Below are 24,461 nucleotides of genomic sequence, written 5' to 3'. Positions count from 1 at the left end.
AACACAAGATGCCTGTCAACCCCTAAACACCAATAACAAAATCCCAGTCCCCACAGCACCCTCAGGTAGATATCCTAGCACACATGTGCTCCTTTACATGCAATAGACTGAAATCTGTAGCAGTTTTCTTTCACTGGTGTGGACAGAATAGCTGTACGACTATAAATCTGTAAATAGTGCTTGGCTTTGGGTTTCTATACTGCAGCTATAGTCACAAATACAGCAAGACATGGAAAAACACTTCTTTTCTCTGTCCAAAGATAGAACACTTGCTGCACAGCTGTCTCTAGCCCACAGTTTGCATTTCAACCTCTAAAACTAAAAAAATACCCAACACCTCTGATAGGCACTGCATTCCCAGCTCTTCCTTTTGTTTGGCAAGCCTAAACAACACTAGGACTTGACAGCAGATCACTGTCTGCAACCAATATGTTGCCAGAAAATGTGCACAGCAACTAGAAAAGAGAGAACCTTGCTCCATGAGAGCTCAGTGCTGGTGGCACACAGGGAATAGGGTATGAAGGCTGAAAGAGGATTCCCCAGTGAAGATGCTGTTACAGAGGTCTCTGCTCACACAAGGATGCAGGAACCTGGTGGTGAGATATGAGTAAGGCTGCAACACACATTGCTGTGGCCATGCAAGTGTAGGCTTGTGCACAGCACAGAAGACACTACTCCAGATATATATCCTGCAAATGACAAGAACATCTGCTTGTGTTCCAAACCTGCTTCCGGCTCAGAAGACCTTCATCCCCACCAGCAGAGGCACAAACGATCAGATCTAGGAAAAGGCTCTAAACCAGGAAAGACCAAACTTGCTGCCACAAAGAAAAAAGAAGCAGTGATAATTTTCAAAGTGTCCTAAACAAACATGCTGGCAGGTGGGAGCTAAAAAGGCTTAACATCCCACCTGAAATTCTGCCCCAGGGCTGCCCTGGTGTAACTACAGGTCAGGGTTTCCTAGTTGTGGTGACCCTCACGTAGGTCAGCTGCAGTATTTCTCCCGTGGTGGCAGTGACAGCACTGGTAAAGCTGGTGTGAAAGCAGCATGTGCTCTGCAGAGCTCCTCCTCAATAACTGAGTACTTTGACTCTTCAACAAAGAAAGAACCAAACAACAGAGAACACTAAACAGCATGCAGTGTTCTAAAACCTGAATATCTGTACAATTTTCTAATCATATCTTTCTTTAAAAATCAATTTGAGCCTACTTGTATGTGTCACAATAATGTTGGATGACCCTGTATATCAAGCAGATCAGTAAGATCCATCTTCATGACACTTGGCTTTACAAGTCACAAACTCCTATAAATCCATGTTATATCTTTCCCAAATCCAATTTTTGGCTACACATTTTTGGTTTCCCATGAGGTACAACTTCTAATCATTCAGGGACAGGATACTAAAAACCACCACCAGCACCACAGCCCCCAGCTACACTGCATACAAGGTTGATCTTGATTATGGTAACTTCACCAACGCTGCTCCTGTTTGATTGAGGACAACAGGCACTGCAGGTATGCAGCTGACAAAAGCTATTTACTCTCTCAGTTTGGAAGGCAGGTACTACACCAGCTGCAAAAGGCACACACACCATCATGCACTGGGAGCTATCCCTTGCTGCTGGCACACACACATAAGGAATATGTTTCCCATGAGGTACAACTTCTAATCATTCAGGGACAGGATACTAAAAACCACCACCAGCACCACAGCCCCCAGCTACACTGCATACAAGGTTGATCTTGATTATGGTAACTTCACCAATGCTGCTCTTGCTTGATTGAGGACAACAGGCACTGCAGGTATGCAGCTGACAAAAGCTATTTACTCCTCAGTTTGGAAGGCAGGTACTACACCAGCTGCAAAAGACACACACACCATCATGCACTGGGAACTATCCCTTGCTACTGGCACACACACATACACAAGGAATATTTTGACCACAGTTAAAAATAATTTGAGCACACAGACACTCAAAGACAACACTTAAGCACCAGCTTGTCAAACAAGGACTGGATTAACATGTTTTTAAGATGTAACTAGTTACATATATTTAACTGCACTATACCACAGGTTTTCACAGATTTGTGAATATCCAATGAACACAAATAGTTACCATTAGGGGAGTCCATAATTCTAGCATATATAAATCTATACATCAGCAGTTAAGAGACCTCTGAAGAGTCTGAGCACTCACCAGTTCCAGACACTGCCGGTGCCCGTACGCAGCAGCATAATGCACAGTGTTGTACCCCTCTTTGTCTTGGATGGATGGATTGGCATCATTTTGTAGAAGGAACTCTAGACACCTGTGGACAATTCACTCATTTAAATGAGAGCTCACAATATTTCACAGATCTCTCTCACTGCAACCAGCAGTGGCACTGAAAACTGGCAGTTCTGTATTTCCAGTGGCACCCCAAATCACGAATTTCCCTCTTTTCACCAAGAACTCCCTACATTCACCAGTTTTTAATACAGAAAATTCCTACTCATCTTTCAAAGTCTTCATAAACAACAATCTTCAACCCAGCCTTAGCTACTCTAGCTCACAACATCACTTTCTTATTAAAAAGCCTGAAATCAACCTACACAATTGTAAACAGCCTAGAATTGTTACTACTGTACATGAAAACTTTTTGATCAAATGATTGGCCTCCAAACATTCACTATGGCAAGCTGAAAAATAAAGAGTAGCTTAGTTAATTTCCTAGCATATATCTACATATTTTCTCCTTTGTCAGCTTTTTTTTTTTAAATTGTACGTTTTTCAGAAGATCCCTTATGCTTTTTATAGTACTTGCCACTTTTTCTTATACCATCAAGAAATTATCATTTTGGTCTTAGCACTTTCTCCCATAGTTTGTACTCTGTAGTGAATGTAAGGCTGTCATGTGATAAAGGGGATTTTAAAAAAAAATATTATTACATAGCAAGATGAAAATGTCAATATAAGTTAATAAATAGAGGAAGACATTGGCTACTTATTGCAACATACATGCTCAGTGCACAGCGTTAAAATAACAGTGCATGATACAAAAGAATTATTAAATTACTGAGGCAATTCCTCTTTCAATTAAGAAAGAGCAACAAGCACAGCAACAGAAATATTAGGGAATATAAGCACAGAGAAGAGCGTAGAGCTTTTTTGTTTATGCTAGCCCTGATTAAAGCCAAGCACTGTGTTTAGCAGAGCAATGAATGAGTAAAAGCAGAGTGTAAACTGCAGCCCAAAGCCGTGGCACTCTCCAGAAATGGAGTCTAACTGCTTTAGTGACACCAAACTTACAACGCAGCTTCTTTTTCCTTCATCTCACTGGCTTTTTCAAGTTCTTCAGAATTTTCATGGGAGTTACCTAAAATATTCTTTCTTCTTAGCACAGAGGACAGAAAAATGCAACTTATTTTCAAAATACCATACCAGTGATTTTGATGCAGTCTGTCACCCATCCCCAATCTCCTCTTCAAGGAGCTGACCTCTTCCAGCCAACAGTAAGACTTCCACAAGTTAAACGAGGGTATTGCATGGCTTTGCAGCTAATAAGTTTTGCAAGCAATGGAGACAACTACAGCATGGTAGTTCATCATTCTGCAAGTTTGTGCCAGCCTCCCAACCCAAAATCCAGATAATTCTGGTTTCTATCAGAAACAGTTTAATCATCACTTTCTAAAATCCTTCTGTTTCTCCCACAGCGACATTGTGCATTTTGTTTCCTTTGCAGAGGTGAGCTCAGGATTCCCACAGCTTGTTTCTTCCCCCAGTAACCTGCTAGGCCTTCTCTAATATTTAAGAGAGAAACTTTAATCACTGCCATTAAATGAATCAGAAAAAAAAAATTATTAATAAAATAACTTCCCTGAACATTAACATTATAAACTTAGAGAGAGTACTCGTACTCATGTGCTACGCTGAAGTCCTACCTGCCATCTGCTTTCAGTTAGCTACAAATCAGGGACATCCAAAAATAAGGTTCCCTGAACAGAAAAAGTGATGATGTGGAGAAAGTGTACAGGCTCAGAAATTGCAATCCCCTGTTTAATGAAAATCACAGCAGCACTCTCATTGCAGGAAAGGGCACTTTCTGAAGACCATAAGCAACAACAGTTCCCAGAACAGCTGAAACAGGAGGGCAACCCTGCTGCACCAAGACTTCAGCCTGCTCATTAAACTGTCCACATCCAAAGTTACACCATTAGGAACATTCCTTGGACTCAGACTGCCTGACCTTGAGAATTTTTTGCCATCCAGCAGGGAAAAAAATACGCTGACCTATAAATTCATGGACTGCAGAAAGCATTTAATCTATGTAATCACACTTCTTCCAGAACTTCTCAAACTGGAAAATTTTAATGAGAAGACAGCATCACCATATCAGAATCAATTTAGGTTTGGACTATGAGGGCAAATAAAGTCCACATATTCCTGTCAATGCTCATGATGTGACTAAAGTAAGCTGTTTTGGGTTTGTTTGTTGGGGTTTTTTTAACTAGTGATGGAAGTAGATACATGCTGGAGTTAACAAAGAGCTTGTTTGAATACAGGAACTTCCCTTAGAGAGCCAAAAGCTGAAAAAACACACACTGAACCATCATTCTCAATACTCAATACTCCAAATAACACCTCACCTTCTGGCAAGACAGAATTAGAAGCGGGCAGTGGTGAAAGCCTTCCTACAAGCCTACTCTGACTGCAGTGCCAAGCACAGACTTTTGAAGATCCTCCTTCCTTCTCCCTAGCACTGTTCAGGTTTGAGGGTGATAGGGAAGACTTTTTTTTTTATATATCAGTATTATCACTGCAAATGATGAAGAAGCTACTAAGGCTCTGGTATGGCATCCAAACCTGTACCACAAATTCAAGACAAAGTTTTCCTGCAGTGGCTTTGTGGTGGTATTCTGCTGGGAACAAGCCAGATGTATTTTTACCAGATCTCAGTACACAAGAAACAGAAAAAAAATAGTTCCTTGGTGTTTGGGGGAATGAGACAGAGAAACATGGGATGACCTGAAATAAATACAGGTCACTAACATTTTTGAGAGAGAACAGGATAATTGAGCCTGTTTAATACAGTATAAGGAAGAGATTGCTAAAATAGACAGCTATGTGGGAGCTAGAACTTGCAGTCACTAACCACAGGATTTCTAAGTTTTGCAGCTGTTTTCTCACAAGAACAGCACTGCATTCTGCCCAAGGGTATTCCCCAGGCCCCTCTCTTTTTAAAGTCTCTGAAAAGCAACCTGTTTGGACAGGGTGAGCATTTTTATCAGCTCAGACAGTGGAGAGAGATAGGTAGGTCTATCCCATCTTTCCAAAAAGTCTGTCAGAATAGCCAAATGTCTGTCTGTCATTACAGCTCATCTAGGAAGACTTCTCCTTCTGCTCTTTCTTGCTCCACCCCTTCTGATGGACTTGCAAGGCAGATGTAGAAAATCCCCTGAGCTCACTCTTGTGAGGAAACCACACAGAGAAAAACACAAGACAAAATGTTGTGAAAACAGTTCAGTAGGACAGGATGGCTACAAAACTGTGTGTTACATCAAAGGTAAACCATAGAGCTGAAATGCTACAACATCTGGGGATTTGGCTTATTGTCAGAGCAACTCAGCATGGAGTAATGCATAAATCTGAGAGAAATTCCTTAGAATCACAGAATCATTTAAGTTAGAAACCTTTTAAGGTCTTTTTTTTTTACGTCCAACCATTAGCTAGCAGGATAATTTTTTGGGCTCAAAGTGCACAGCCTCACAAAGAGAACAGAATGGCACTGATTTAGCAACATGCTTTAAACGGGGAATACAAAGAGGCTTTCTTACTTTCTGTCCATGTCAGAAGCAGCAGCATAGTGCAAAGGGGTACGTCCCCAGTCATCTGTCTCATTAATATTGGCTCCTGTTGTCACCAGTGTCTCTATACAGTGGAAATGACAATTTGCAGCTGCATAGTGCAAAGGCGTCCTGAAATGTAAGTGACAATTTGTTACCTCATATGCCAAGATGCATCACCAAGGACAATGACAAATCTCAAACCCTGCTTTCCTATGGATTTCCAGGAGTCAATATCAGCCTTATATTTCTGTGATGAAACGCAAAGTTATGGAAATTTAACAAAATTGTGTTAATAGGAAGTTTTGATGCTCATGCAAAGTCCAGTAGGATGGAAATCATCCATCTGTGCCTTGCCAACAAACTGTTCCCAGAGAGAGCCTCTGCTGCTGCTCCACACACACTCTGCTTTCTTCCAGCTGGGAGGCAGAGCAGAGCACCGTGTCCCTCACAGCATCTTATTTAGCTGGAATAGCAACACTCACAGCAACACTTCATACAGGGGAAGAAAAGTCTCTAGGAAGCGCATCAAATACCAGCAACCCATCCATCATAACCCAGGTATTGTCTTGGGCACACAAGCACAAGAATTTAAGCAGTAACAGGAGCAATAAGGAAAAAAAATAAACCTGTGATATTTTTAAAACAGAAAACTCAAGAGGGTGGGATGGCTTTTATGCATTTAATGATGTCTGCACCTGTCTGGCTGGCATTTAACTGCAGCAGCAAGAGTTCTGCAGGGAAGGCCAAGTTCCTCCTCTATTTTACTGTCATTTTATAGAACATATGATTTCCAGACCGAGGTGGTCTTTCTGCCTTGCCTGACAGATTCCTTTCTTTTTTCTTTTTTTAAATGAGCTTCATAATTTACCTACCTCCCACATTTGTCCTTCTTATTAAAATCTGCTCCACTGCTTTGCAAGAGTTTTATACATTCAACGTTACTGGAAAGAGAAGTAAAAAAAAAAACCAAAGCATGAACAAAACAGAAGTTTACATTTGTGCTGCCCTCTGCCCCACATAAGGAAAAAGTTATTCTAACTACTTTTATATCACTTGCTGTGCAAAACCAGGGTTCGGCCAGCTACAGTGTGAAATTCAATCAAACAGCAAATAAGCTTTTAAAAACTATTTCCTCTCTTTTCTAGAAAACCTCAAACTTCTCTTCTGCAGAAGAAAAAATAAAATTAATTTTCCAAAGAGAGCACAGTAAATATGATCTGAATTCACTGTGTTTGGAGATTTTCAATGGAAGCTTTCTTCCAGCCCCACACTGAACTGGTATTTTATAAAAAAAATTTTTAAAAAAAAAAAAAGTTGTTGCTAGCTTCTAAAATGCCAGCCTAATAATGCAGAGGTGACATTTAACGAAATCCACCCCCGCTCAGCAAAGCATTCAACAGTAAGCACTTTGCTCAAGTCCTGTTTACTTAGTGAGATTTAACCACAAGAGTTAGTTTTAGGTTTATTCTCATATGATTTATTGACTATTGATAGATTTAAGCACATGTCTAAGTGCTTGGTGGAATAAGGAGCATAGCTACTTAAAGTGACTGTCGTATCAATACTGCATTCATGTTAAGTGGTTGAGTTGGGCTCCATTGCTCTGCTTCTGTTGAAAGAACTCACCACATCATAGCTGCTTCTTCATTCTGTTTAAAGCCAGGTGATTTTTAATAGAAAATAGCTGAATTCTCACAACTTGTTTAATTCAAGCAAATAAATGTATGAATCCAAGCCAGAAAGTGACATGAAGAAGTGCAGCACTTTCCAAGCCTCCTTGTCACTCCCACATCATTTGTGCCCACAATCAGATGAGCAGACCTTTGAAGTATGTTCTTTTCAGAGTAGCCATGCAAGTCTCATTAATGTAATTAATGTAATGGGAGTAACAGGCACGTTTCAGGGAAAAAATGAATACCTTTTGTACAGCACCAGCAAAAAACAAAGACTGGATGCAATACTTAGGCATAGTTCATCCCTACTCTAAACTGCTATTGCAGAAAACAGCCACAGAACATTTGCCACAAGGTACTAAAAATATTATTAGTGATGACAATTGTAGTAAACCACTAGAAAAATATGGTTTATTTTCATGAGTTGCTTTTGCTTCTTATGAAGCCTCTTATCTCTTTTGGACTAACATGTGTTTCTTATTCTTTTGGGGTGCAGCCTTATCAAAGAGATAGTATCTGAACTATACTAATATACTATATATTATAACCTCCACCCGAGCAACAGTCATACCTCCCCTCTGTTAATGTGAGACGAGTATCAAAAAGAGTAATACCATAAGAACAATAAAACCAATATTTGGATGAATTATATCACTTTTTTTTGGAATAACAAAAATTTCATTATATAAATTCTGGTCCACTGGGAAGAAAAAACAACTTCCAGAAAGACTGCCAAGTATCTGCTGTAGATGACCATTTCTGCTTGCTTTAACCACAGAGAATCCAAGCTGGGTTCTAGCCAAGGTTCCATTTCAGCTGTTTTCTGAGCCATAAACTACTCAACGGAAGAGTCAAAGCTCCATGCTTGCCAAATGTTTTGTCCTTTTGCTAGGTTAACATCACAGCACTCCACTAACAATTATTCGGAAATATTTAAACGAACTGGATGCTACATTTACAACTTCAATTGACGTATTTCAGTTTTTATTTGTTTCCATTTCTGGCCTCACAGCACTTTCCAAAAATGCAGCACCCTGAGAAAACAACAGTCTTTTGACTTTCTAATTTGAGGGTTGGGAGCTGTTTGTTTGCTTTGGGGTTGTTTTTTGTTTGGTTGGTTGGTTTGTTGGTTTTTCTTTCAGAAACTTTTAAATTTGCACCTGAAAAATGGGAAAGAGGAAGATGAGCTGTGCTTGGACTCCAGGGTTCCAGTTTGATGGGCCCTGTTGTGTAGTTGTGTTTTCCATGAAGGACACAGTCCAAAGATGGAATATCTCCCCTGCCAGCAGCATCCCAGGAGCTACAGCTCCTCCTCACTCACTTTGCCCTAGGAACTGATGATTTGCTGCTAACTGTGGGCCCTCAGCAGCTGTTGTGGTCAACAGACAGCCTTGGGTGAGTAGGCAGTTCTCCCACCCAGTTCTGAAGCAGTCTTCACAAGAGCATGAAAAGAAAAGTGTTTTACCCTATGCCTGAAACCCGTGCTTCAAACTACAGCCTAGCTCTGCAGTAGAGAGATTCAGCCCATCTCCTTTACTCTGCAAACAATCCCTACAAGAGAGCAGTGGCCAAAGACAGCCTCAAGTGCCCCACTTGTGACATCAGACTGCTTTGCTTGCACAATACAGCCCTCTGTGGATGGCACGGTCAAGTTGGCTGGCACCAAATCTGCAACAAAGCCACAAAATGACTTCCAACAGCTACAGTCACAGCTACTCACCCTCCTGCAGCGGCAGCGTGGAGGCACGTTCTTCCAAAACTATCAGGGGTGTCTATTTCAAAGCCTGCAGACAGCACGTGCTCATTACTAAACAAGGACACTATGCTATACTTTTGTCCTAGTTAAACCACAAGAAACATTGCAGAGACAGAAAAATCAGTTAGTTGGAAAAAAACAGGACGCAAGCAACTACAGTCAGAAAGAGGTTGTCACGGGAACAGTGAGCGGCTGCTCCAGTTTGGCAGCTCTATAAAAAGAGCTCCAAAGTTGACAAGCATCTATTTCCACATCCAGCTCTGTGCCACATCCCACTTCAGAATCATCTGAGAAGCATTTGTGAAGCAGATACTTATCAAGAGGACTACAACAGCAGGACATGAAGACAGAAAACATGAAGAAGTTAGGAACAACCACTGAGTTGGCCTGAATGTGAAATGGGGGCATTTTTATTGTGTGTGGTTTTCAGGTTGGAGAGAAATTTCCAGATGTATGTAGGGATTCACCAAGATGCACAAGGCCAGAGACAAAAGCCTGGCAGTGTTCACTTTGGTCACCCAGAGCTTTTTCTTTTCCTTCCTGATCTAGTGATCAAGGCCAGAGCACACCAAGGTTTAATGTGATGGGGTATGTAATTGCCATTTTTCACTTTTTTTATAGCCTACAGGACTCAAGTTTAGGGGAAAAAGTAGCTACAGGAGATTTTACGTGTTAAGTAATAAAGCAATCTTCTAGAAAAGCATATGATCTGCCTTGTGATTTTTTTAACTCATGGAAACTCTTGCCTGGAAAAAAAAGAATTTGGGATTTGGCACCTAATTATTGCCTCTTTCCAAACAGTTCTGTCAGCAAACTCCTGCTCCTTCTGCTTTGGGCTCTGGTGAGGATCCAGAGACTGCTCTCTCGACACTACACGTTCACTCATCTCCCTCCTCATGCCCACTTGCAGTTTGGCCAGCCTAACTCCTTTACTCTGTCTGGATTCAGAAGCACACTTGAGCTGTATCTAAAAATACATCACCACCAGTGAGATGTAAATACCTGCTACCAGTGCAGGCCCCAAGGAGAAAATTTACCGATTGATTTCTTTAGGGTAAAAAATAAAAAAAAAAAAAAAAAAAAGAAATAGTGTCTCACATTCCAACAGTTTGGAAAAGGGTCCTAAATTTCCTTCCTTCTCCTAGTGAATGACTCTAAACTTTCTGAACCTGCCAGGGGAAAAGAGCTTTGGGCATGAACAGTAGAGGATGTGAGACAGTGTGGGCACACCGTTAGGAAAGGCTCCTGGACAGGACACAGCACAGCCCGACAGAGCAGCACAGGAAGATTTCCATCTGACCAGTTCACCACGAGTAAGATGGGGCAGAGACACACACCACCCAAGCTCCACAGAGACCGTGGGACTGACTTACCTGAGGACAGCAGCTTCCTGCAGCAGTCTGAGTGAGCGTTCAACGCTGCCAGGTGCAAAGGGAACATGTTGTGGATCCCACACCTGAAAGGCACAACAGCCTCCTCACACAGAGCCGTGGGAAAGCACAGGGTACACACAGACACAGCACAGCTAAAGCTCCTTCCACAAAGGCAGGAGTTTCTATCCTTTTCGAGGAACATTCTTCCTGCCGTGGTATTTTTATCTTTATTTCCCTACCAGCCTCCTTAGGAGTTAGAAATATTCTGATACAGCAAAATCTTGGCATTATGCTTTGAACAGAATGTGGCAGGAATGTTTCTGAAAATTCCAGGCGAAAGCCAAGGTAAGGGAGGAAGCAAGACAGCAGACACTGCTTGGAAACAGCATCCTTGTGTGGGATGCACAAATTTCTGCATCAGCTACACATACTGCAACTGCCATCCTGAGGTAAAAGTAAATGCCAAAAATCTTCTCAGTGTTACTTCTGAAATCCATTTTTCTTGCAGGGAACATCCTTTAGATAACCCTCATGTGAGTTTTCAAAGTCTTCCCTTCTTCCTTCTCTCTCTCTCTCCCCTGAGATTGGGGTAGCTGACAACTCTTTTTCACACTTTCCTTTAGGTTGCTGTGACAACTGCAGTTTTCTTCCCACATCCTAAGAACCAAATATCTAATTTTACTGTTTGCTCCAGGTACAGTCCTCACACTCCCTTTTGCTTTCCTGCCTCTTTAACAAATGACCCTCTTTTCAGTTACACTATAAATTTCTCAGAGCAGACGTGCTGGGTAAAAAAAGAGGTAGACACCTATCATTAGTCTAAATCTGTATCAGGCAACCACATAGTTTTCAAACAAGCTAAGCACTCAGCAGCTTTTATTAATATCAGCAAATTATCCCCGTTGAGTCCCTAAGCATGCCACTGTTTACTGTCTTCAAAGACTTTTGGGTTTGGACGTCTTGGCTTCTGTCATTTGGCATTGTTTTGTGAAAAGCAACTTGCCATTCTATAAATATCATCCTACCAGCAGTCCTCCAAGTGCACATAAAGATGGAGCCTCTAAAACCCACTATCTCAACAAGATTTTCATCTTCTGCAGATAAATGACAAACCCTTGGACAATAGCAGATGGATTCACATCTGCCCTTCATTACTGCAAGAAAACTGGTGGCTGGGAGAGTATGATCACCTCATGGAAGAGGATTTCAGATACAGAACTGAAGATGAAGGAATTTGTCTTTCTACAGGACTCACCATAAGTCATAACTAGTTATTATGAGACAAACATTAATGTGGAAGTTTATAGAGATATCTTTCTCTCTCCAACATTTTATACATAAGTTTATTCAACTAATTTTGGTTTGTTTTTGAAAAACATATTTCTTCCAGAATCCACAGGCCCATCCTTCCTCTGTCTTCACATTGAATGTGTCCTCCTTGCTGCTTCACTACACTAAGCAGTGACTTGTGGTGTTGTACAAATTTTAATTTTGCTAGTGTAGCATCTAAACCTTACAGGAAACCTAAAGATGATCTGACAGCCTGTTCTTTGGAGGAAACAGCACAAGCTCCACCAAGCTGCTGCATCTGTATAAACAGGTTACACTTTTAGCTGTGGATTCATTTAGTTCAGCTAACACTAAACATTCTGTATTCCTGTGCTTCTTCCTACAGCTTTTCCCTCTGTCTCCTTCTCCACCTACTTATCTAAAGCAATATTTTTCTTCTTTTAGGTCAAGATTTCCACTCAGTATGTTTTAGCCAATTTCCACTGAAACACCTTACCTGCACATCTGCTAACCAGTGCCACTTCCACAGTGCTGTTCACACTAGTTCCCCCATCACCTACACACTTGCCTCTTTAAATGCAGTTGCCTCAAAGACTGACTGAGCTATCTCAGTTGTTGTTAATAACAGTGCAGAACTTTCTTTTCAAAGACAGTTTGGGGAGCTCAGACAGAGTTATTCACATGCAGCACATATGAAAGCCCATTCCCAGCATTTCAATGCTCCTTGTTTAGCACAGACAGTAGCACTGTTTGGATCTGTCTCATATCTTTGAGACAACTTCTTATTACACTTATTTCTGCTGCTGGAAAAAGTATTTTATTCAATAAATGTTCCAGTCACCCAAGTGTGAAATAGAAGTTTCTAACTGGATAACCCTGACTCCAAGAGTGGGCTATCCCACTGCACCTCATTTTCCCTTTAAACCTCAAGATAAGAGACAGACTGCAACTTATTGTACTGGAGAAAGAGCTAGGAAAAAATACACATCTATTTAGACACCAAGATCTTCATGCTGGCTTTGTTAATAAAATCCAGTGACATTAGCTGAAGCCTGTGGAATTTCATTATCTGTGCCAGCTGAAGATCTGTTCCACCTTTTGAGTTTGCATGGTGACAGTCATAATTGATAAAGGAATATGGGCAAATGTGCCACTTTCTTAAACACTGTCAAGCAAACAAAGAAAGTATTGACAGCTGCAAGTATCTTCAAAATTAAACCCAGCTCATCTACATCTGAGAGCAGGTTTTCCTAACTACATCACTAAGCCACTAAGTTCTGTGGTAGGTCCTAAGTAGAAGACTCTTAAATTATATTTTGGAGACGTTGAAGTAATTGCTGAAAACTTACATTCATGAAATCAACTGCTCTTAAACACCTAGGAGATATCCCTCATGGCTTTGCATTACTTTGGTCTCAAGTCCCTTTGTTTACCTTCAGGTTTCCTATTTTTCTTTGACAGACCATAAGAACCTGAACCTAACTACACAATACTCTTAAAAAATGAAGCACCTGACAATGTTTGAGCTGACAATACTCTTCATATTGTGGGTGAAGTCTTGATACATGTGCAAGCAAAGGAGAAAAAATGAATTGAAGCATAAAGCACCAACAACATTTAGAAATATGTCTTGTTTCAATTCCTTGTCTTCCTATTAAAAAAAAAAACTCACAAATCAGATAAAAGGAGTCCTATTATTTCAGCCACCTGAATTTCAGAAACTATGCAACATCAGGACAGGCTCTAGTTACACTGAGATCAGAAAGACTTGGTAACATCAGCTTTGCAATACTGCATTTCTATTGATTAACCTCTGTTCTACCAAAAGACATGAGACAAAAAAATAATCACCAAGTATGACAGGCCAGTAAACATTAGGCTAATTTAAATACTAAGGAATATACACACAATTCCCTTGGAAGGCAACTGAATTTTTTCAATTACGTTTCCCATAAAAACTCATTGCTACAGACATGTTGGAATAACTGTGATCAAGATCCACCTTATATACTTGTATGCTTCATGCACATTACATAAGACTGTGCCACACCAGTGCTTTAGGAAAAAGAAGCAGGACTTGTAACTGGGCAAAACAGGAACTTCACAGGGCTTCCTTCCTCTCCACACTTCCCAAGTGCTCACATTTTAGCCCCATGTCTCCCAATGAACTACAGTGCAAATGTGCTTATCCATTTTAACCTTCACACTTCAGAACCTGAGGAGTCACTGTGTTTCCAGGCACCAGACATCACACTTGATCACCAGAAACAGCTCCAGTTCAGCCACCTACTTGGCAGTGTCGGCTCCGCTGGTGATGAGGGTGTTGATCAAAAGCTCGTGCCCGTATCTCGCAGCCACGTGCAGAGGGGTGTTGCCATCCTTATCCACACAGTCGATTTCCCCTCCTGAAAAAGACATTTGCATATATTTGAACACTGAAAGGTTAAGCATGAACTAGTTCAATTTCTCTCTAGTAAACGCAGCATAATCAGCCCAACCAAAGAGACACTAAATTTCAGAGACCAAGAACCAGTGCACAGCAAGCTGTCAGCTCTCAGCCACTGGCACTGAATGTGGTCTGGCAGCAGCATTGTCACCTCCCTCTCCAACTGCAGTGGTGGGCAAAAATGGTGGCAAAGAAGTGAAGAGGATGATATCCAGCAGTCAAGTACATGATTCATATTCACTGCTCATCTGAAGGCACAAATGGATGCCTTGAATTAAACAAACTAAACTGCTGAAACTACACCCTTGTTCATAAAGGCACTGACACTCAAACTTACCTGTAAGACAACAATGTCAAATAGAGTTTGAGACACCAGCAGGGACACACTTTGAACAACAAGTGCGTTGTGTGACTTCTCTGTGTCCAACCAAAGAACAACCAAATAGCCCTTAATAGAACTTCTGTTGCAATTTAAGCCTGTGTTTTATCTATTCTAATCTCATGTTTTATCCTCACAAGCAGGGAAAACAGCTTATTTCTTTCTTTTCTGCTGTGGCTTTTGACCCATGCAAAGACTGTTATCAGGTCCTTAATTTCTTTTTGGACTAAGGAACTGTAAGTTTTTCAGTCTCTCCTAGTAACTCAGGTTTGCTGCACTCCAACTATTCTCAACCTTCTCCCAGTCCTCTCCAGCTGGCCCACATCCTTCTGGAAGTGAAATATCAAAAGCCAGAAATGGTACTAGAGCTGACATCTCCCAGTGCTGAGCTGAGCAAAAGGATCACCTCATGCCTGCTGGCTACACTCCTACCTACACACTCCTGCACCTTGTACAACACCACACACAGTGCTGATCATTTTTTTTAAGCACCATGATGCTGCTGACTTGTGGTCAACAAGTTTCTGGTCCTCTACAAGCCCCAGATCCTTTCTTGAGAAACCATCACCCACCTGGCTGTTGCCATTCTGAACTTGTCCAGCTGATAGTCCTGCCTGTGTGGGACCTCTCCTTTGCTTCACTTGCACTGTAACTCCCATCTCCAATTTTACAGGATAATTTTCCATTCTCTCTCCATCTTCTGCCAAACCAGCAGTCTCTCTGAACTTCATGTTTTCTCCAAATGTTAAAAGCACATTTTCTATTTCACTATCCAAGCTGTTAATGAAAATACAGGCTAGTTCCAGACCCAGGAGGGAAACTGAAAACTGCCTCACTACACCTTCCATTTCACAACAACAATCCATTTAGTACTATTCTCTGAGTGTAGTTTTTCAACTAATTATGCACCAACACTGTAATATTTTCACACTCCACTAATTTGCTGTGAGAGTACTTTATGAAAGCATGTAAAAAGTCTTGCTAACATCAGGACATGGTAATATTTACTGCATGTCCACTATTCACAGGAGATAACTGGCCCTACTGCAACAAGAAAACTTTAGCAAAGCACTGTACAGCACTTTCTAATGGCAAACAAAGGTCAGTGAATTGCTGGAACAGGTTCCCCAGGGTGGAACCTCCACAGAGGTGGTCTTCACAAACATTCCCTGCCCACAGAAAAGTCAGAGGACTGTGCTGTGTTCACAAAGCCTATTACCCTGCTGTAGAAGAGAATTATGCCTCAGCATCTTTTACTCTTGAAAAATCTATGCCAGGTATTGCCTGCCCGTCCCTAAGTGTTTAAAAATAGTTTGTTCATTCACTTATTTCAGGATTTTTGGCTCATCTACATAAAAAACTCTCCAGCTCTTCTTTTTTCCCCCCATTTTTAAAGATAGGCATCACATTTGCCATTTTCCAATGTTAAGGTAATCCACCCTTCCTCTGCAAGTTGCTGGAGACAGCCGCCAGAAATTGAGACATCTTTAGCCAGCTCATTAAGTACTGCAGAATGAAGCTCCATTTCTTTAAATCATTGATGTTTTTCTCTTCCAGAATATCCCATGGCAATGAGACATAAAGTCACTTGCAACCAGATCTGTGTACAATACTAAAATTAGAGGGGCAGCAAATGAAGAAAGAAAGAAGTGAAACCCAAGTAACCTGAAGAACAGTAGAGAGGCATGGGGGACAGATGGAGAACTGCCAATCCTTTCACATACAAATCCAACAGAGAGCAAAGAACAGCTCTAAGTCAGAGAGCATATTTGACTAAGCAACTAAAAATTCCATTAAATCACAGTTTCTTCCAGTTTGCCCAAATTCTTTTTAGTATTACCATTTTATTAATCCAAGGAGAGATGTGACAACAATTTTCATGATGACCTGAAAGAAGCACAATGTACTGAAGACCTCCATTTTAAAAATACAATCTTGTGGAAAAGTAAGTGCCATTAAATTTACAGCTTAACTGTCCAGCCACCTTCAACAGCTCACACTTAAGTTCCAAGTTTGGAAAGTTTACATTTGTTTTGGAAAACAATAAAAACCACAAACCCTAAACCATCCTGTCTGCTACGTGGGCCAAAGCTGGGAAGGATAAGTAAACAATCAGTAACAGCAACCTCTGTCAACTGGAAACAGGCCTCTGCCAGATCTCCAACAATAATATTTGTTATGCTATGTAGTATTCTTGAACCAAAGAGATACCTGATAAATGACTGATCATCAGGAATCCTGGCTATGCCAGAACAAACAAGGTGGTGCTGGTCCACCCTCCTGAGTATTTATTTAACACTGAACGAAGACAGTGAAGAGGGGTGGAGCTAAGGGAGGGGAGAGAAGTACAGCTGCTGAGTAGAGGGTAGAGAAAATGGTCTGAGCTCTAAGAACATCAGAGCTTCCAAGAGAGGACAACTAGAAACTTTTCTGAGTTTTTAAGTTGCAGAAAGTAAACTATGTCTCCTTCTCAGCAGAAAAGAAGACCTAAATACATCTTTGAGCTCTTGTTTTCAGGCTAAGAATCACAACACATCAGCTAGGTCACCATCAGCTGGAGGATTAGGGGATTTTGTTCACAACCAAAATCTCAGTTTGTGATGATATGCTGGAATAAGAGTTGCCACTGCAGCCAGAAGTTGATGGAGAGCTACGCAGCTCTTGGAGCAGCTGTTTGGCACTCTGGGTCAGAACATCTGAAAATTGCAACCTTGGAAATGCCTCATCTTCTGGAGAGTCATTAAACAGGCACAGGAAACTCACCGTTCTGAATGAGGGTCTGCGACCGCGTGAACCTTCCATGGACAGCTGTCATGTGCAGTGGGCTCTTCCCATCCTTACTCTGACAGAAACGAAACATAAAAACAACTTAGAGTCTCTCAGATCAACATCCTAAAGCTCAGATAAAACCTCCACTACCTTCAAAAGTCTGTAGGACTTAATCTACACGTGCTAAAGGTATAAGCATGCAAGTAAAACAGTTCCTCAGCAATAAATATGAAATGGGCTGGAGTGGAGCCTGTCCTTACAGCCTGGCTGTACACAGTATGTGCTAGAAACCCAAAAATGCATAACATATTATTATTTTTAAGTAACATTTCCCATTTAGTCATTATTTTCACTAACCCTTAAAATGAGTGGAATAAAGAAAAGCAAAGGAACCATAAAGCTAAGCAGGAGTAGTCTTTAAATGATTCAAGAATTCCATCCTGTTTATCAATCTGCATTTTATAGATCTATCCCAGAATAAAAGCCACTATATTAAAAAGTTTGGTCAACATATTCTCATCCAATCAAAAATAGGATGTCTACAAAAGACAATTGGAAAGCAGGGAAAGTTTATTAACTGAAAGGCACAATGAACAGACATCACTCTTCTGGGTTCTAGAGAAAGAAACTGAAACTGGAGAAGCTGAGGAGCACAGAACATAAAAGGGAAGGGTACCAGCCTCACTACTTACATCACTTCATGCTTATTGGTGTGGGGTTTCACGTTCATTGGTGAGCAAAATCCCTAGTTTCTTTTTAATTATTCTGAGTTTAAATAGTGCCCTGACTATTGACTGAGCTCAAGGGACTTGCCAGAGGTGTTAAACACTAGGAGACCAGTTTTACAGATTGGAAACTGAAACACACAGTTTCAAGTAAAACAGTCAAAATCTTATATGAACTCAAGTCTTCTGGTACCTACAATAGTACCCTCTGCTGGATAATAGCAAGTCCCTTTCAGCTTCATCAAGATGTATCAATTGTATCTCCAGAGCATTCAGATATCCTAAATAAAATGAGACTTTGTAAACTCAGGATCTAAACTAGCTAAACAAACAAACTTTGGTTCTTACTTCCCCAGGAAAGACAGAAGGAACTTTTTAGAATCAGATTTAATTAAATCCATATCACAGAGGGAAGAAAAACACCAGAAAGAAATAGTTCCTTGACTTACCACCACCCTTTTAGATAACATTTTGACAGAGCCCCTGGGACTATATTGTAGTAGTTGGTCATGCCCTCAGGGAAGTGCCTGGCCTAGAGTTTAAAGCTGTCATCATATTTATCAAGGCACTAAGAGTTCCTCTGCTTGGAGTTAATCTCATCCAAACAGTTTAATGATCAACATTCTCAGCATCATCCTACTTCCATCAAGGATTTACAGCCATGCTGTACCTGTTATCACAGTTTTCAGTCTCCTGAGGAATACAGAATGGGATAAGGTGAAACTGAAGAGCTGCAGTGCAAGCTTTACCTGGATGTTAACATCTGCCCCATTGTTCACTAGTAGCTCCAGACACAGAGCTCCATGAGTGGAGGCAGCAGCAAAATGCAGGGGAGTGAATCCATTATTATTAGGCTGATTTACATTAGCACCATAGTCAATCAGCTCGTTAACAACAGAGTCCTGACCGTTGTAACAGGCAATGTGAAGAGCAGTATTTCCATAGATGTTCATTTCATCAATCTGAAGGGAGACAAGGAGAGAGAGCTGAAATTGCAGGCATCAGTGTACTGCTTTGCATAACACGTTCCCAAGCTGCAAAGGGGAACAGCTAGAGGCTTCAACTCTCACAGGGCATATTTCCCAGCAGCAAGTTTCATTGACAAAAATATACTCCCAGAGAGCTTAATTTGGAATGCTTTACCTTTACCATTATTAACTTTTTGTCCTACTGGCAATTTCTAAAACCCAGTATGAAGCCTAAAGCTGACAGAAGGACTATGCAATGATTATGATGATGACAAAAGTCCTAACAAGCTGGAAAGCTTTTACATATAAGTAGGAAAGTAGGATTAATAAAAAGCTCACAAACTTGATTAAAAAAAATTAAAACACCGACTATTGAATTATTGTGAACAGAATCAAGCTTAAGAGCTCTTTCTACAGATTTCTTTTGGGAAGGGAGTGAAGGTGCTTGAGTGAAGGCAAGGTGAAACTGCACAGCCATTTACACTTCAGTAAGAAACCACTCTCAGCAGCTCAATATTATAAAGATGTAATTAAGATTATGTTAATTCTTGATGAATGACTTAGTATTAATCTGCTGTTGTGTAAAATAGGACAAGACAGATTGAACAAAAGACTCAGGGATGATGTGAATACCCTTCCACAAAATACAGGTGTCTCAAAGATCATATCCCCAGTGGTGAGAATAGGGAAGTTAAAAGGTAGCTATTAGCACAGTACTGCTAATAACAGGAAACACCTATTCCCCTTCAACTTCACAGTCAACAGCCTGGGAACATGAACTTATGACATTTTTTTGGCAGGTCAGGTCAGCTGAAAACGCAGTAGCAAATGCAATGGCTTTATCTGACATCTCTGATTAACTATTGCAGGCCCTTCTGGTCATCTCACTGCTGCTTTGAACCACTGAATTGACAATATTACACTACAAGAAGTCTGTGCCCTGAAAAAATGTTCCTTTCCCCAGTGAAAACAATCCTCCTTCCCTCCATTGGCCACAGAGGAAATACAGGTCCATAAACTTAAACAGCCTGAACTGCTGTCTAGTAAAGTCTGCAGTGTGTATGTGGAGAACAAGTGCTCATCATATCAAAGGGAATGCTGAGCCAAGGGAAATTGCATGATTCCATCTTCCTCACAGGAATGTGTTTCCTGATTTCTTCAGCAAGGTGGAATGGAATTTACTGTCCACATCAGACATTGTTTATTCCAGAGTGTTTCCTGGCCCCTGAACCAATAAACTACATGAAGCACAATGTGGTCCAGAAAATGGGAACTATCTTCTGTAGAAGCTCTGCCAATGTCTGTAGCAGCATCCATAAGAAAGAGGAAGAGACTATCTCCAAATATGGAGAGAGACATGGAAGCCACAAAGAGCACGTTACCACATACCTCTACCCCCAGGTTAAGGAGGTGTTTCACAATGTTAATCTGCCCATTGGATGCAGCTGCATGAAGTGGGGTGTAACCCTTCTTGTCTTTACAGGTCACTTCTGCACCATGATTAATCAGTAAGGCAACAACTTCCAGGTGACCTTCAAAAGATGAAAGACAGTCATCATAGAATTAGAGAATGCTTTAGGTTGGAAAGGACATTTAATCAATGAATATACCATCCCACAGCATCACTTCTCCCAAATTACTGCTTTCTTGCTAATGTACTGCCCCTTTTGCTGCTGTTTCACAATGGTCCCAGAGTTTTACAAGGGACAGTAAAGCATTTCCATAAATGTTCTTAATCCTGGCTCCAGGCCTTGTCAAGAAATCCATGCATTCACCTTCATTAGATGTGTCAATGTTATCTTTACTGAATAAGTTTTCCAGTCACTAAAAGAACAAAACCAGACCCCTCTCCCCCTTTTATTTCTCAAAAGAATGACAGTTTGTGTTTTATTCTCCCTGCAACAGAAAGAACAGTGAGCACAGGAGCATGAGAACACAAGTCTCCCAAAACAGCCACCCCGTGGATGGCACCTGCAAACACAACTGCTAACACTTGGGTTTTTGTTAGCAACAAAAAATAACTTTAATAAATGATAAAATTAAGATAACCTCTTTTCTAGCACCATTGAGGACACATAAAACTGAATTTCAAGCAAGTGCAGAATTTGATCCAAAGCCTACCAATACAATACAAGATTTTCTCCTGAATCCACTCATCTTTGGATCAAGTTTTTTTTGCTAGTGATACAGCTTTGGAGAGTCAAACTGTGCAAAAAATCCTGGATAAAAGTCTGCCTGAATCTGAACTCATAGCCTAGACATATGTACTTAGTCTGCAAATTGAAGTAACTGCAATAGCCTCAACAGTCACACAGATTGAGAGCCGACTGCCAGATCAATGGGACATCTGGCTTCAGGAGTGAAATGCCTACCCCCTGAATCAGGATTTACCTACAGAATACAGGAGAAGAGCTGAGCAGCTCAAAATGCAACTCACAGCCCACCTGTATCTTCCCTTTTCTCCCCTCCCTGAAGGTCTCAAACCATCTGGCCTGTCTTCCCAGACAGTGCCACAACCACCAAAATTAAATCAAGCCAAACTGAGGAACAGTCTTTATTGCCTCACGAACCTAAGAAACTTTACGGACAAAGTCTAAAGTGCCCAAAGATATTTAAGCACTGAAGAAACTACATGTGGGTTTACAGCATCCTGTATCCATCTTCTCAGAGGCCCAGGTCTCATTATCTCAATTCTGCCAAAATTACACTACAGACTCCTAAATCCCGTTGCTAATTTAGGCCTTAAATGTTACCTATGTTTTCTGAAAAGCACATCATGAATTTCCAAAACAAAATGAAAAGCAAAAGAGATGTGGAATTAGACAGCAGAGTGTAAAAGCTTTTCACCTCTACAGAGAGGAGTTCACAGCTCGCTAGCTCAAAAGCCAAACTGCATTCCTTGCCAAGAGTCTTTCCATCTGTCTGTATGTATTAAAAACCCACACAATATGCTTTTCTCACAGTTTGAAATCTCCTATTATCTCATTTCCGAAAGTGGCAGAATTAAAATAAGACTTGACAGGTTAGATGAAAGAGTTCCTGGCCGAGGGTACACAACACCTCACAAATTATAATCTGGACCATGCTGCTGAGCCAACAGAAGCCCCTGAATGAGTGTGACCACTATCACAGGCACTGCACTTGTTCTACCACTTTGAAATTATAACACCTCACTATATGAAATTTGCCTTTAACTTGAAAGGAATTATAAGGTCAATTGATTTCATTAAGGAATATTTGGTAACAGCACTAATGTTTTGAACAGACAAATCAGTTGCTCTGGAATAAAAGACAACAATTTGCTCCTAACCATAAGAAAGCCTATGAAACAATTCTTAACAGTATCACAACTTAGCTACTTACAGACATAGATAAACAGCAAAATTTATTATTTATATAAAGCAGTTTTCAGCAAAAGCTGAAATTGATATAAGCTGTATTTTTTCAAGCCCAAATATACTTCAGGCTGGAATTAGAGTCAGGGTAAAAAGATCAAAATGAAAAAAGCAACACAAAAAGCCCACAATTAACTATGTTAAAGTGGAAATCACAGCCAAGCTCTCACCAGCTGCAAAAACATAAATGGACAGTATGTATTTAGATCAGCTGAACCCTTCCCTCTTCAGGGTAAATACAATTCTCACTTCCCATGGCCAGGTCTGCTCTTGCCCATTTTAAAACTTGCTGTTGGTTTGTGAATAGGAAATTAAGAAGGAGCACCAGCCCAAGCCTTACCCATGTACGCTGCCCAGTGAAGAGCTCTTCTGTCCTTTTTGTCAAAAGCATTGATGTTTGCCCCCTTGGCTAAGAGCAAATTCACCATCTAAAAGTAAAAACATCAAGTAAACCAACCCTGTAGATCACACACTCAACAGCTTATAACAAATCATCCTAGCAACAAAGTTCTGATCACAAAATCCTGCTTTTGAATGACAAGTGTGTGAATTACACAAATACTGCCCAAAGCTGTATGGATTAATGACATGGACCAGCAACAGCCACAGGTAACCAGGACAAGTTGTGTCCACAGAGGAGGCTGAGAGCAAGCAGAGCACTGCTATTCCAGCACGCTTCAAATTCGGCTTGGCAAACAACCTGGAAGAGAAACAGGCATGGAAGAGAAACATTGCTCTTAGTTTTCACTTTTAAGACAAATTTAAGGGTTTTTTCATATGGGCTGGGGCAAGATTGCTCCAGACCGTGAGATAAAAAGCTCTAAAATGTGCTTGATCTTTCAACAAGGAGTGTCTATTTCTTGCCACACCATGGCAACTTCCATGAAGTTCCCATGTGCCCATGGGGGTGTGGAGAGGCACCAGTCTGCTTCACACATAATGCAGGCTCTTTAGACAGCATGGCTAAGAGGTGAAAAGCTGCTTTCCCCATTGCCAATCATCCAACATTCAACATAAGAAAAATCAGGAGGAAAAAAAAAAAAGGAAAGGAAACTAAATGGAAAACGTGTTCAAGAACTGTGTTTTTCAGCAAAACATTCTAAAAATCATAAATTACACAGCTAGATGATTGTCTTTGTTTTGTACACTGCTTTGCCACAGAGATCAGCTAACAGCAGCGTATATTCAGTTAGTATATATGATACACCATATCAGGAGCTTCAGATTATGGTGGTTAGACTCAAGTATTACTAAGTCTTTCCTTCAGTGCAGTATTTTAAAGGTCGAACTCTGTCATCATTTTACAGGAACTACCATTCCTCTTCCTTCTTTTAATTACAGTACAACTGGTCAACTTCTGTTGAAAGAAGCCTGCTCTTCTAGTTTGAGTTTTTACTCTACATCTGGACCTTCAGGTGTGGAATGGGCAGATGAGGATCCTTGTACCTGGACCTAAAAATGCTAGCAAAACCCATTACAGAGAGGCTTTATTTACAAAAGTATCAGGTTTTTTCCATATAGAAGGAGTAATTAGATTAGAAGGGTTTGCCTGTATGAGATAAATAGAGAAACCAGAAGCATGTTTTCCAGACTCACAGAATGTTAGGGGTAGGAAGGGATCTCTCTGGAGATCATCAAGTCCAACCCCCCTGCCAGAGCAGGACCATCTAGTCTAGGGCAGAAGATTAATTAGAAAAGCAGACCGACTGGTTCTCACAAGCTGAACATTTCTTCACTATGAAATGAATCCACCAGTCTTCCCTTCTTTCCATTCTGCCACTCTTAGTTTCAGAGGTGAGCAAGCTCAAAGGAGCCAAGGACACAGCCGAGCTGCCAGAGCTGGTGGCACAGCCAGCTCT

At 40.8% G+C, this 24,461-nt stretch overlaps 1 protein-coding gene across 1 annotated transcript in view; it reads right to left on the bottom strand.

Annotated features, from left to right (window-relative positions):
• Nucleotides 1-2,199: 2,199 nt before the first annotated feature.
• Nucleotides 2,200-24,461, bottom strand: part of LOC103775180 (serine/threonine-protein phosphatase 6 regulatory ankyrin repeat subunit B) — a gene marked incomplete at both ends in the record, with an annotated part of 22,510 nt that continues 248 nt past the window's right edge. Inside the window, 11 exons of the mRNA XM_008942626.1 lie at nucleotides 2,200-2,311; nucleotides 3,292-3,372; nucleotides 5,817-5,957; nucleotides 6,701-6,769; nucleotides 9,222-9,285; nucleotides 10,631-10,713; nucleotides 14,211-14,325; nucleotides 17,509-17,587; nucleotides 18,989-19,201; nucleotides 20,597-20,739; nucleotides 22,943-23,030. Of these exons, the coding sequence (XP_008940874.1) occupies nucleotides 2,200-2,311; nucleotides 3,292-3,372; nucleotides 5,817-5,957; nucleotides 6,701-6,769; nucleotides 9,222-9,285; nucleotides 10,631-10,713; nucleotides 14,211-14,325; nucleotides 17,509-17,587; nucleotides 18,989-19,201; nucleotides 20,597-20,739; nucleotides 22,943-23,030 (1,188 nt within the window). The remainder of the gene's footprint in view (nucleotides 2,312-3,291; nucleotides 3,373-5,816; nucleotides 5,958-6,700; nucleotides 6,770-9,221; nucleotides 9,286-10,630; nucleotides 10,714-14,210; nucleotides 14,326-17,508; nucleotides 17,588-18,988; nucleotides 19,202-20,596; nucleotides 20,740-22,942; nucleotides 23,031-24,461) is intronic.

The sequence above is a fragment of the Merops nubicus genome, unplaced genomic scaffold (assembly GCF_000691845.1).
Source record: "Merops nubicus isolate BGI_N331 unplaced genomic scaffold, ASM69184v1 scaffold15226, whole genome shotgun sequence".
In the NCBI taxonomy this organism is placed as follows: Eukaryota; Metazoa; Chordata; class Aves; order Coraciiformes; family Meropidae; genus Merops; species Merops nubicus.
The sequence above is the reverse complement of the archived record's forward strand: the minus strand, read 5'-3'. Positions and strand labels throughout refer to the sequence as shown.